The following is a 14,280-nucleotide window of genomic DNA, read 5'->3' as shown; positions in this document are numbered from 1 at the left end:
TCATAGTTTGATTGATTTTAAGTTTATTAAAATACTGTATTTTCAAACCAGACTTCGATAAATACCACTGCTGGCGCATCTGACACTTTTATCTCATAATAAAAGTGTAGGTGGTTAAGTCTGACCTGAAATTCCCACTTGTAACTTCCAACACATTCATTGCTTCGAAATCATTTTAGATTACCTAAATGGCCTCTTGCTATTCTTGCCGTACCCTGAAGCAGTGCTTGTTTTCCTCTTATTTCCCCTGTGAATGGCAAGTGCCTTTCTGCAGTCTTCCTACTTATTGTACTCCATGCAAGTTCATGCTTCAGTTATAAAAAGTGGGAGTTCACTGGTGTCTGCATCTGACACTGTTCAGGCATTTTATGTCATGAATTTAGTTCAAACACACATTCCTTTCTATTTCATTCCCTTTTCCTCAGTCTGAACACCTATTTGCTTTCTTCTCAAATCAACATCCAAATCAGAAAGATGCCCTGGTGGTTTAATGCTGTCATCTGAAATTATCATTTTGAAAGTATATAGCATAGATATGGATCCAAGATTCTGATCCACAGTACAGTTAGCAAACTTCTCTTGTTTCTGAGTCAGTCAGCAGTTGTTCAAGTCCCACCCCATTGTGGCACTGAGAGATTATAATCTAGGTTGATAGACCTGTGCAGTGTTGGCAGAGCTTTACACTGTTAGAGGTGCCATTTTTCAGGGGCGGGGTTACTGTTCGAGCCAGGTCCAACAATGTAGTGGGATTCAGGTCTGATGGGTGAGGGGTTTGACTCAGGTGTAAAAGTGAGGTCACGGTCAGGTCTGGAGGTAGCGGCAGGGGCTGGATTTGTGGTTGGGTCAGGTCAGGTCAGGTGGCTGTGGTGATGACGTGGCAGGAGTGGTGGTTGGGTGCTGAGTCCGACAGAGAGGACGAGTCAGGTCCCAGATCTCCATGGTGGGAGGTGTCACGTCACAGTGTAGGACGTGTAAGTGGTCCGGGTCATGTGGTAGAGGATGAGTGAGGTAAGTAAGGTGTCTCTTTAGAGTTAGATTGTGTGTTTAATAGTCTAACTTTTCCAGACTAACTATTTTATTTAATTTCATTGGAACCATCCAATGTCTCTGCTTTTTATGGATACATTTGGATGGTTCCAGACATACCCCTTTGGATTCTGCTACACTTGGAATACTACAAGGTCTCCAAGCGTAACTTCAATCTACACTGACATGATGACTGACTGACTGTCGGTAAATCTGCCCCAGTATCTTCTCATTACTGTATTACACTGGAAGGTCATTACGTGTCTGTTTCCTGTTCCATTTGCTGTAAGGTCTTGTCTCTCAATTCTTAACTTACCATTGAACAGGGTTTTTTTTAACATATCTACACCCCTGTTGTTCAGGGATATGGGGGAATAAAAAGGAGATTAGTTCTGCTCCCTAATGCCAATGCAGGCATGATGGGCCAAATGACCTCATTTTGCCCTGAATGACAATTCTGTGATTGATGGCTACATACTAATCATCACCTCTCTGAGGTTTTTGTCTTCCAATTCAGGCTGTATTGAATTTCATCTGGTCATCTGTTACATCTTTCCTTAGCCAGATACATTGTGGAGTGACAACAAGCTTTCTGTTTAAGCGTCACAACTTTATTTTAAGACAACTGCTGGTTCCACTGTGAAAATGCCCAGTTCTAATGGCATACGTTTTTAAAAAAAAGTTTTATCTTTGCATACATTAAATTCAAATAAGTATATATCATGTTGTCTAATTGCAGGAGGGGAACTTTGTAGGGTACTATTTCTTTGATACACCATTCCCCTTTCTACACCTTCCATAATGTAATCTGTCAATAACCATTTACACTGGTTCTTCAAAGTGCGGAAAGAATTTCTCTGTCATTCATGTATAGTCCCTTGTGTATTATAGCCATCTTTGTATTCTGCCTTGAGTTAATTTGCAGGCTTTGGTTTCTAAATCAAATGCTTCACTTTGTGTATATTCTACCCAGAATTTTCTGAGGCTTCAGAAGCTTGGAGGTTATAAAATTCAGAATGAAGCAATGTTTATGACCCAGGTCAGGAAACATGGAGCTGGTCTTCGAGTCGCTGCCTTCCATATCCATGAGGACGATGTTCCATATTTATAGTATGGCCCACTTTTCCTTTCCTCTACAATTTGAATGCCACTGAGAAGCTCTGGTGGTAGCTTACTGAACAGACAGAGCAAAGCCATCAACAGATTCCTTTACAGCTGTATTTGTTTTCTGCTGATCTCCTTCCAGTTCCATGCTAGAACTGATGATTTGCCTTCTTGAAGGGTTCAGGTGGTTCAGTGCTGCAGGCGATAACCATTCTCTGGCAAGAGTTCGGCTCAGCAGAATATTATGACTTCAAGATGGAGCACCCATAGGGAACCATGCTGCTGAGCAGACCACTTGTATTGTGTTCAGTTCACAAATGAAGAAATGTATTCAGGAGAAAGTAGAGCTATCCCTTTCAATTTGTTTTGAAGCTCAGGATGTGAATTTCATGAATAGATTTGAAAAATACTGAGAACTCCATAGCTAATCAACATAGAATTCTGTCAGAGAGAAATATTGGAATGAGGTAACTTGTATTAAATAAAATGTGTTGTTCATATGGATTAGCAATAGAATCACAAAAACTGGATATTTAACACCATTGTGCTTCAGATTACAGTATTCAAAAAGCAAAACTCTTGAATTTGCTTTCTCAAAATTGTTTTCTTTGCGTCTCTCAAATAGGCTTCGCTGCGGATGAGGGATTGTATAATTTTTTTAAAAAGTGGTTGGTATTTGTAGCAACATCATAAGCATGTTCTTCCACTAGAAATAACAAGGAGAGATCTTCAGTTTGGTTCCATGATAACAATTCACAAAGCTTGATTTGCAACTTCCACACCAGGGGTGTATTGTGTTCTGTATTGTCAGAAGTGCTGACCTAGGAAGGCCATGTAAAAGTTTCTTAAGGCATTATCTGAAAAGGAGTGTGAAGTTCTTAGAGTGACTTGTGACCCTAATGACAGAGTGACCCTCCCCTAATCCAGCATACTCTACCTCCCTCCCCACATTCCTCCCAATCCAAGGCAGCGTCACATCAGTTCACCGCATTTTGAGTTTGCCACTTCCCTTAGCACAGGTTTCATATTTACCTGCACAGCATTCTGCTAAATGATAAAGCATTTTGTATATGAAATGTTTTAGGACATTCTGACAGAAGTTATATTTTATTTTACGGAAGGCACTAGAAGAAATCACCACTATATTTGTTCCTGACAGTCAGCTCTGTCTGAAACCAGCACAAATGATGAACTTTGGAATCTTAACTTTGTATTCCTGAACAGATCCAGATACCAAAGTTAACTGAAGCACAAGTACCCAGTTGCTTGTAATTTCATTATTGAAGCACGTGAACTGTATGCAATTTTTCAGTTGCAAAGCGCCTTTCCACCCTATATCTGTAACTCAACTGATTTGAAGATTTGCATTGAAATGTTAGTATTTTTAAGATATATTAGTAGTCATAATTAAGAAAAACCTTCTGTTTAACCTTGTTCACTGGACTGTAGTCAATTTATAGCTGTAGTGCAAACGTGCGTCAGTGAAGGCTACTGTTAATTAGACGATTAGCGCTTTTCCATCTCAGATGAGTGGAGGTCAAATTCACAGACCCCTAGTGAGCCCTTAAAAAGTCACACTGCGCATTTAGTCGTAGATGTGAATAGCAGTGGTATTGTTTAATGTCGTCAAGGGTATTGGCTATGACAGGACTCTGGGATTAGGATCTCTGGACAGTGTGGTTTGTGTATGGATTAATATAAAATGTGTAATCTTAATCAGTTTTAGCAGGGAAGTAATTTGATGAGTGGATAGTTTTAAGAAAATTTGCAAGCCACAGCAGGAGCAGTGTTGGAATGCTTCAGCAGGTAACCTTGATCAAAGCTAACCCTCATTAAAACAAGTTCCATTGTAAAATAGTCTGGTTGCTTGCTAAGTTGTGGTCAAAAGATGTTCATATACCAACCCTGGAATAAACAACTGAGGCCAAATGTAACTTTCCAGCTCTGTCAGCAGAGCTCATCCAGTTGAATTGATGTCAGAGATAGAGCACAGGACGCAGCAGTAATTTTTGCGTGGAGCCAGAAGACATAGGTAGGGGTCTAAATACTTTATGTTGCTGTTCACTAGTGAGAGAGATGATATGATAGTAGAAATCAGGGAGAAGGCCTGTGATACAATTAAAAAAAATAGCATGGACAGAGAGAGGTTCTGAGTGGTCTGGCAGGTTTAAAATTAGATAAATCTTCAAAATCAGGTGAAAAATATCCCAGATTGTTGAGTGTGGCAAGGGAGGAAATAGCAGGGGCACTTGCAAAAATTTCCAATTCCTCACTGGCCACAGGAGAGGTACTGGAGGACGGCCAATGTGGTGCCATTATTCAAGAAATGAGCAAGGGATAAACCAGGAAACTACAGGCCAATCAATTTAACCTCTGTGTTGGGCAAACTATTGGAAGCAATTCTGAAGGACAGAATTTGTCTACATTTAGAGAGGCAGGGATTAATCAAGAATTGTCAGCATGGTTTTGTTAAGGGGAAGACGTGCCTGACCAACTTGATAGAATTTTTCAAAGAGGTAATCAGATGTGTAGATGAGAGCACTGCTTTTCATGTCATCTATTTGGACTCCATGACACTTTGATAAGGTCCTGCACGAGCGACTGATAGCAAATATAAGAGCCCATGGGATCCAAGGAAATTTCCTAAGTTGGAACCACAATTGGCTGAGTGATAGGAAGCAGAGGGTGATGGTTGAGTGGTGTTTTTCTGACTAGAAGCCTGTTTACAGTGGGGTCCCACAAGGGTCAGTGTTGGGGTCTGAATTCATTGTGGCTTATATAAATGATTTAGTTGTGAATGTTGGAGGATTGATCAGTAAGTTCACAGGTGACACAAAATTGGTTGGTTAGTAAATAGCCTTAGATAGCCTTAGACTACGGGAGATTTAGACAGACTGGTCAGATGGGCTGATTGCTGGCAAATGGAATTCAACCTGGATAAATGTTAGGTGATGCCCTTGGGCAGGACAAACAAGGCAAGAGAATACATGATGAATGGTAGGAGCCTGGGAAGTACCAAGGACCAGAGGGACCTTTGGTTTGAATGAACAACAGTCCCTTAAGGTATCAGGACAGGGTGGATAAAGTGGGTAAGAAGGCATATAGCATAGAGTTAAAGGACAGGGAGGAAATGCTGGAACTGTATAAAATGTTGGTTAGACTACAGCTAAAGTATTCATAGATATAGAATCATAGAATCCCTACAGTGTGGAAACAGGCCCTTCGGCCCAACAAGTCCACACCGAACCTCAGAGCATCCCACCTAGACCCATCCCCCTATAACCCACCTAATCTACACCTCCCTGAGCACTATGGGCAATTTAGCATGGCCAGTCCACCTAACCCGCACATCTTTGGACTGCGGGGGGAAACCAGAGCACGCAGAGGAAACCCACGCAGACACTGGGAGAATGTGCAAACTCCACACAGACAGTCGCCCGAGGTTGGAATCGAACCCGGGTCCCTGGTGCTGTGAGGCAGCAGTGCTAACCACTGTGCCACCATGCCTCCCCTATTATGGCAATTCTGGAATCCACCTTATAGGAGGGATGTAATAGCATTGGAGAGAATGCAGAAGAGATGTACCAGGATGTTGCCTGGCTGAGAAAATCTCAGTTATGAAGAGAGATTGGACAGACTGGGTTGTTTTCATGAGAACAGAGGAGATTGAGGGGGACGTGATTGAGATGTATAAAATGACAAGGGGCATACATAGGGTAGACAGGAAGAGACTTCCTGTAGATGGAGAGATCAGTGACCAGAGGCATAGATTTAAAGTAAAGGGCATAAATTTCAGAGGAGATGTGAGGAAAAACCTTTTCACCCAGAGGGTGGCGGAAATCTGGAACTCACTGCCTGTAAGGGCGTTGGAGGCAGAAACTCTCTAATTTTAAGAAATGTTTAGATGTATACTTGCAGTATTTGGGCATAGAAGGCCTGGGCCAAGTGCTGGAAAATGGAATGAGAATAGCTAATTGAATTAGAAGAGTTAAACTCCCCCTCCCACTCCCTGGGTGACCTGTCCATCCTGGGCCTCCTCCAGTGTCACAGTGATGCCACCCGCAAACTGGAGAGCAGCACCTCATATTCCGCCTTGGGAGCCTACAGCCCAATGGCTTAAGTGTGGATTTTACCAGTTTCAAAATCTCCCCACCCCCAGCCTCATCCTATGACCAACCCTCCCTGTCATCCCCACCTCCTTGACTTGACACAACCTGTCCATCTTCTGTCCCTCCTATCTACTCCTCCCACCTCACTGGCCAATCCCCACCACTCCCTATCTACACCCACCTATCACCATCCCACCTATCTTTCCAGCCACGCCCCTCCCCTCTATTTATTTCTGAGCTCCCTTCCCCCTCCCCATTTCTGAAGAAGGGTCCCGACCCGAAACATCAACTTTCCTGCTTCTCTGTTGCCTGGCCTGCTGTGTTCCTCCAGCTCCACACTGTGTTATCGCTGACTCCAGCGTCTGCAGTTCTTACTGTCTCCAAGTTAAATGGTCGTTTTGACTGGCATGGATGTGATGCGCCAAAGGACCTTTTTCCGTGCTGTAGATCTCTCTGACTTTATCATACAGTGTAATATTAAGCCACTCAGGTGTGGTAGTTTAGAAGTTATTATGACAGAGTTTGTGAAAATTGTGAGATTGAGTTCAATGAATGAGATACTTTAAGGGAAAGCACTGGACGAGGGTGAGCCTTAAAATTGCTTGATTGGTATAAAAAGCTACTTTCTTGCCACATGAATGGAAATAAATGGTGATGAGCAACTACCTTGAATCCCTGCAGTCCATTTGGTGTGGGTACACCCAAAATACCGTTACAGAATGAGTTCTAGCTATACTAAAGGAATGGTAGTATATTCCAATTCAGGGCTTGGAGGCACACTTGCAGGTGGTGATGATCCCATCCATCTATGCTCTTGTCCTTCTAGATGGAAGTTGTTATGGGTTTGGAAGGTGCTGTCTAAGGAACCATGGTAGATTTCTGCATTGCATTTTGTAGATGGAACACACTGTTGCTATTGAGCATCGGTAGTGGAAGTAGTGAATATTTGTTGGTCTGGGGCCAATTGAGCAAGCTGCTTTCCTAGAATGGTGTCAAGCTTTTGAATCTTTTTGGACCTGATTCTAAGTGAGGGAGTATTCCATCACACTTCTGACTTGTGCTTCGTAGACCAGCTTTGGGGAGTCAGGAACTGGATTACTTGCTGCAGGATTCCGAGCCTCTGACATGTTATGTTGGTCATCTTATTTATATGGCTAGTCCTAATCTCCAGGATGTTGATAATGGAGGATTCAGCAATGGTAAGGGATTCTCACTTGTTGGAAATGCTCATTGACTGGCACTTCTTTGGCTTGACTTTTACTTTCCATTGGATGTTGACGAGGTTTTCCTGCATTTGTGGCATAGACTGCTTCAGTACCTGAGAGAATTGTAAATGCTGCAGAATATTCTGTCATTCTTATAAAGCATCCACATGTTTGACCTTATGATGGAGGAAAGCTCATTGATGAAACAGCTCAAGACAATTGGACCAAGGATACTACCTTGAGGAACACCTGCACAGGTGCCCTGGTGCTCAGTTGACTGACCTTCAAGGACCACAACATCTTCCTTTCTGTTAGGCATGACTCCAACTAATGGGACATTTTCCCCCGATTCCCATTGATTGCAGGTTTTCTAGGGCTTCTTGATGCCACATTCAATCAAATGTGCCCTTTGGGCAGGCGATGGCCTAGTGGTATTACTGCTGGACTCTTAATCCAGACACCCAGGTAATGTTCTGGGATCCTAGGTTCGAATGAAAATCTGGAATTAAGGGTCTAATAATGACCATGAATCTGTTGTTGATTATTGGAAAATCCCATCTGGTTCACTAATGTCCTTTAGGGAAGGAAACTGCCATCCTCATCTGCTGTGGCCTACCTGTGACTCCAGACCCACAGCAATATGACTGACTCTTATTAGGGATGGGTAATAAATGCTGACCTAGCTGGTGACACCCATATCCCATGAATGAATAAAGAAAAAATAAATTAATGTCACCTACAGTCACTAGCACCTAATTGCTGTAGTCCTGCTCTTTTGTTCACATCTGAACAGGCCTGTACTGAGGTCAGGATCTGATTGTCCACAGCAAAAGCCACACTGTCTGTGAGCAGGTTATTGCTAAATAAGTGTGCTTTATACTGCTGTTGATGACCAAGAGTAATCGAAGCAGTAATTGGCCTGTTTGGATTTGTCCTGCTTTTCATGTACAAGACATACCTGAGCAATTTTCCACATTACTGAGTAGTTGCCAATGTTGTAGCTGTACTTGAACAGCTTGGCTCAGGGCATGGCAAATTCTGGAGCATGTCTCACTACCATTATTGAATGTTGTCAGGGCCCACAGCATTTTACAGTACAGCCCGTGCCTTCAGCTGTTTCTTGATGTCATATGGTGTGATCTTGTAGGCCTGCATACCTGCCTGAGGTGATTGTGGTATACAGTATATAGACCTGCACGATGGGTGAACTGCATTTTTTGGCTGCGATGGAGAGAATCTATGTGTATTGTTTAGAAATGCAATTATAGCTTGACCTTTTGATAACCATCCACAGTCAAAACAAACAACGCATGGAGCAAGATTAGATTAAAAATAAGTCTCAGAATGGAACCAGTCCGGAGTGACAAGTTTGTTAGTGTGCTGACTCCCTGTGACCCAATCATATTGGATATCTCTTTTGAGGTTCTCTATGTGCTGAGCTATCTAAACCCACTTGTGGGGAATGGATGGATCAAGTTTAAATCAAGTTGTCATTGGGTGAATTTTTTTTTGCCTTATGATCCCCTTAGTGGCTGACAATTTTTAGAAAGATATTTGAACTTGGGCCTAACTAGTCCACTTTGGATGTTTACATTCTATGTAACCTTAACCACTCCTTTGCATTCAGTCCTATTTGCACATCCTTCTAATCCTTTCTATTTTTATCTAGCCTCCTTTTCAAAGCCTCCAGGATATTTGCTTCAACTACATACTACATTCCACAACATGACCACTCTGACTAAAATTTCTTTTGAATTTCTGATGCGATTAATTAGTCACTACCCTGTACTTTATGACCTTTGGTTCTGTTCTCCCAGGATGTAAGTATCTTCTCCAAACCTTTCACTGTTCTCTCAAAAAATTCATGAAATTTGTAAAGGTACATTAACAGCTCAAATTTAACATGATATGAAAGTGCAAAGAAGATAGTGAGGCACCAAATGAAACTGTACTTAACATCACAGGTTGCATTTACAATGTGAATTTTAATTTCATGGCAATCATTGTATAAGCATTTAACCCAAGATGTTTTACATGTTTGCAGTCCCTTAGTACACAATGGTAGCGGGACCTTTGAGTCAAGGTGACACGCTTTGACACTTTGCAGGTGCTGACCAAAGCCTTGGTGTATCCGTCAGCACATCATGCTGGATATTATTGTCAGCATGCCACGTATTATTATTCTATGTATGGAAATACCTACTTTTGGGCAGATCAAAGTGAATTGTTCATCAAGTTATGGTCCACAAGCAGTAGTTGAAGTTCACCTCTTTGTGCATCCATGGGACAGCCTATGGAGCACTGATCCTAGTGTTATGCAGCCGCTCAGGATGAGTCTCAACAAAAAAAGCATTGCAGTTCTTCCAGGCATGCACAAAGGCATAGTAGAGAAGAAGGTGGACGGTGGTTCTCTCCGCACCACAGCTTCCTTGAGGAAGAGTGCAGGGGTATTGAGACTCCAGGCAGTGCAGAAAAAACTGGCTTGCGACTGTTTTCAATAAAAGCCAAGCTACATCTTGGGACATGTTTGAAAGTTCAGGTGATGCAGCAGCTGTCATATGACTGCCACAGATTGTTCAGGAAACCATCAATGACAAATGACTACTGTTTCAAATGCTTTAAAGAAAAGTGTTGAACTTGACTCGGAATTTTGTTTGTCCTACTGTCAGCTTTGTTTTGTAATTAATCAAGTTGAAGGTGCCTGTGTTCATCCGTTGATTAGCACTGAAGTTCGATCTCTAGAAGTTAAATTTCATTAGACTTCAAACATCCAAGTTACTTGCACCCATTAAATAATGAATGTGGTTTGGGGAAAAAAGGGTACTTGGGAAGCTTTCCTTATTGTTAAATATGTATTATTATTTGTATAATATTGAAAGATTATTAAAACCTGCATAATAGCAAATACTCATTCAAAATGGCATTAATCTATTTTTATGCCAAATTGATTGTATTTATATTAGATTTTGATAATCCTGGAGTTTTAACCTATTGTGACATTTGTTTGTTTATGCTGGACATGCATTTTTCTGATTAACTTTCGAATGCTTGTGTAAATTCTCATTGGGATCAATGTTTCATAATGTGAATAAACCCTGAGCAGACGGAGAAAAGTTGAAATAACATTGTGATCTTGGGTATGAATTTTTGTAAGTGAGATTTTTGACAGTCAGTCGGCAGTGTGTATATAATTGATTAAATTTTCCTAGGAACAGGTGGAATCTGATCATTACTTGTCTTAAGTAATAGAATGACATTCGCAATTTACCAATCTAACACCACTGTGTCCAAATCTACAGAACCCTTGAAAATTATGACAACACATTTGCAATTACCCTACCTGTTCTTTTTATGAAAAATGTATTATCTAAAATATGAACTTAGAATGTCTGGATATACATCTAGAACTTGCAAAGAAGAGGATAGTGGCTGCAGTGAGGAGAATGCTACATGTGTAAATAACACAAGCTGCTCTGGTAGAGTCAGTAAGACTAGAATACTTTGAGATAGGCCTCAGCACCTAGTTTTTGGGTGTAACGAAGCCGCTGGATTTGAGCACAGTCTGAGAGTGAGAATTTAACTGGAGCAACATCCTTTGCTGTCTTTCTTTAAAACCTATCTCTTCAAAGTTTTTGAGACGTAAACCCACTGCACTGCCTCACCACCACAAATGAAAGGTTCCTACAGGAACAGGCTACATTTCTGCAACCCAAGAGTTCTTGAAGGGGAATCTAGAATCTGCCACCACTGAATTCAGATTAAAAATAATACAGTCATCTTTATCTGATCCAGGAAGAAACCTTAATGCCAGCAGCTTATGGCAAAGTGACTTCAACTACCGCTTAACATTTGGACAATCTGTGAATAATTCCGGTTTTTTTTCCAGAATTTAATTGTTTGCTTGGCCAATGTACTTTTAAGATGACACCCCACAAAGATTTTATATTTTTGCCCAAACTTGAAGGTTGTATGTATATATTATTTTTCAAGGAGGGTAGTTGTATTAATTTTCACAATTTAATTCTTTTGTAATATTTTTTGTACTTTGCTTGGCTAAGTTTTTTTGTTTACAATAGTAATTTCTTTGCTACATAAGCAGCTTTACTGAATTGTTTCTGATCCTGAGCTATCTACGGTCTGTGTATATAATTGGCAAAATCACCTGTGCTTTAAACTCGAACTTTGTTGTGACCACTGGGGGAGACAGACAAGGATCGAAGTCAGTACTCCCCTCCCAACTCTGTCATAACTCTTTTAGTATTGCCTGTCTTAAGCCCTTTTATTTCCTTTTTATATATGTTAATTTCAATGTGTTGTTGCTTTTAACTATTTTTAACTATGTTTACATAGGGGTTCAAGTTTGCCAACTATTAACTCTTCTCGGAAGAATTTTTTGAGTATGCTTTGCAATTTTAGAGTGCAGAGGAAAAATCGAAAAGGCAACACTCGTAAAATTACATTGATACATCAAAACAATATCTCATTCTTTTAAATCATATTTTGCAATGAGAAATTTGGAATAAAGCAACCAAAGTGGGGCGTTCAGTGAGATTATTGGTGATCTGTAAAATCTGTGGAAATTGAAATTGTTAAATTGATACTCTACAAAGTGATGAGCTGCACGTTTCTATGCTTTCTGTGCTCGAGTGCCTGAGTCTTTTTTAGTCTTCATTCAGTATGTTTTTGAATGAGGTATTATCTAAATGTTTCAAATGTGGGTTCTCCCAAAACTATGAATAGCTGAATCCTGGCTGATCACATTTCATAGTGATTTATATGTCTGTCATGTGCCGAATTGCTGAAATGTTTATCTTTAAATTATCTCCTCAGCAATATCTTTGGGTTGCGGCCTGTTGATTATGCGAATTCTGAAGAAATGATAGCAGCCTTACACCAGTCCCCCAAAACTGAGGATCCAGTTGCTGAGCAGTGCTTGGCTGTAAGTATTCAATGATAGGATGTGATCCTTTTGGTGTTTATAGATTTTAGTATCCAATAACTACCTATTCATTATTGTTAATTGTTTTTAAATGACGAAAACATAGTTTATTACTGCAATATTCTATAAAATAAATATTTTAATGGATTCTTAAATGAAAATCTTAGACAACACCAGTACTGAAAGGAGCTAATTTAGTTTCTACAGTCGATTGATGTGCAGTTCTATATACACTGGTAGGCTTTTATTGCACCATCCAACCATGAATACGGGTGGTAGCTGTACGTTATTCAAGCATGTCAGGTGCCACAGATTAACCCAGTCGCTCTTTAAATATCCATGTGCCTTCAGTAGAGATCACTGGATAATGAAGAGGAAAGGATGGGCATCATACTGTCTATTTTCTTTCTAGGTTGTGTGGAGTGATTTGTTGAAGCACTCAACACCTTTTAATATTCATTGCCTGAAAATATAAAGGGGCACCAAATGTCACATTGCTGCAGCTTACAGGGGACATTGGGTGGTGGGGGAGGCCTGGAACACTCTGCCTTAAGGTATGGCAGAGAGTTGCATTTTAAGGAAGATTTTAACATTCTGGGATACACTTCTGGCACAGGAAAGTAGAATTAGGCATAAAAGCTCTCTGTCTGCTGGCACAGATGCAATAGGCTATTCACAGATTTTCTGTGTATTTTCTGTTTCTGTTTCTGTTTGTCATTTATTTCCCTGGCTATTTTTTTCCCTCCTCCCTACTCCTTGGCCCAGATTTTGCAGGCAAGCTAGAACCAGATAGCACCATGTAAACAAGAGTCAAAACCCGGGCTGAAAACAGCATTACACTGTGGAATTTGTGAGTTCTGACTCAAAGTGTTAACTCTGCTTCTCTCTCCACAGTTACTGCCAGTCCTGAGTTTCTTCAGCACTTCCTATTTGTGTTTCAGCATCTGCAGTTTTTTGTTTTTATTACATTATGGAATTACCCACTCAGCTTTTAGAAGTAACTACATTTCTAGCTTATTCATCCAGTTCATTTAAAGCATGATTGGCAATATTACTGACACGGCAGCCAAAGGAGTAGTACTTTTGTAGTCAAATTCTGGAATGTTTATAGTCTTAGAAGTACTTGTCACTCATTCAGTGACTATTTTGCACTGTGAAAGGTTAAGTTAATCCAAGCATTTTGTTATTCTTAAACTAGTAACAGAGGAGGTATCATGGAATGTTGGTTGCAAGTCCACTGTGCTCGATTCCATGGTGTGTTCACATGTTTAATAGTGACGGGTAGATTCTTAATTGTTGAGCATGTCTCTGTACAGATGTTAACCTTAATCAAGACAAACTTATTGCCATGTCCTCCTATCAAATAGGTGACTTCAAACCAGAGAAGAGATGGACCTATTGTGTTACTGGGAGGTGATCTCCTTGGAGCCAAAAAGAAAAAGCTTGACAAATTAGTAAAGCTGTTGAAAGCTGGGAACTGCACTGAATTTAATACCTCGGGTATGTTTCATTACATGGGCATGCCAAATGTTAACACTCGTTGTTTAATTGTACAATACTGTGCTTGGATGGAAATGTCACTGGTTTCTATAGTTTTATGGAAGGAGTTTGGAAATTCAACATAAAATTGAATTGTTATTCGAGTAGTGATGTGTTACATCATTAAATTATTTGAGTTCCACAAACATATAATATAGGAAACGAGATGAACATTGTAATAGCAAAGACTGTAAACTATGCTGCAAAATGAACTTTCATGGAGGTGGTTCATAAGTGAACCATAGATCCGTAACTGCATAAAGTGCTGCCAAGGAAGGAGTTCATTAGTATTTCCAGAGAGAAGCACCTTATAAATAGAAAAGCGATAAACAAATTGCACATAGAAAAGAAAAATGAA

The 14,280-nt window shown here is 40.4% G+C and overlaps 1 protein-coding gene across 1 annotated transcript in view; it reads left to right on the top strand.

Moving 5' to 3' along the window:
* Positions 1-14,280, top strand: part of bard1 (BRCA1 associated RING domain 1) — a 190,799-nt gene that overhangs the window by 127,006 nt on the left and 49,513 nt on the right. The window contains exons 7-8 of the mRNA XM_020510724.2: positions 12,275-12,383; positions 13,751-13,883. Coding sequence (XP_020366313.1) covers positions 12,275-12,383; positions 13,751-13,883 — 242 coding nt within the window. The remainder of the gene's footprint in view (positions 1-12,274; positions 12,384-13,750; positions 13,884-14,280) is intronic.

The sequence above is a fragment of the Rhincodon typus genome, chromosome 7 (assembly GCF_021869965.1).
Source record: "Rhincodon typus isolate 14 chromosome 7, sRhiTyp1.1, whole genome shotgun sequence".
In the NCBI taxonomy this organism is placed as follows: domain Eukaryota; kingdom Metazoa; phylum Chordata; class Chondrichthyes; order Orectolobiformes; family Rhincodontidae; genus Rhincodon; species Rhincodon typus.
Note: the sequence above shows the minus strand (reverse complement) of the source record. Positions and strands in the feature narration are given on the sequence as shown.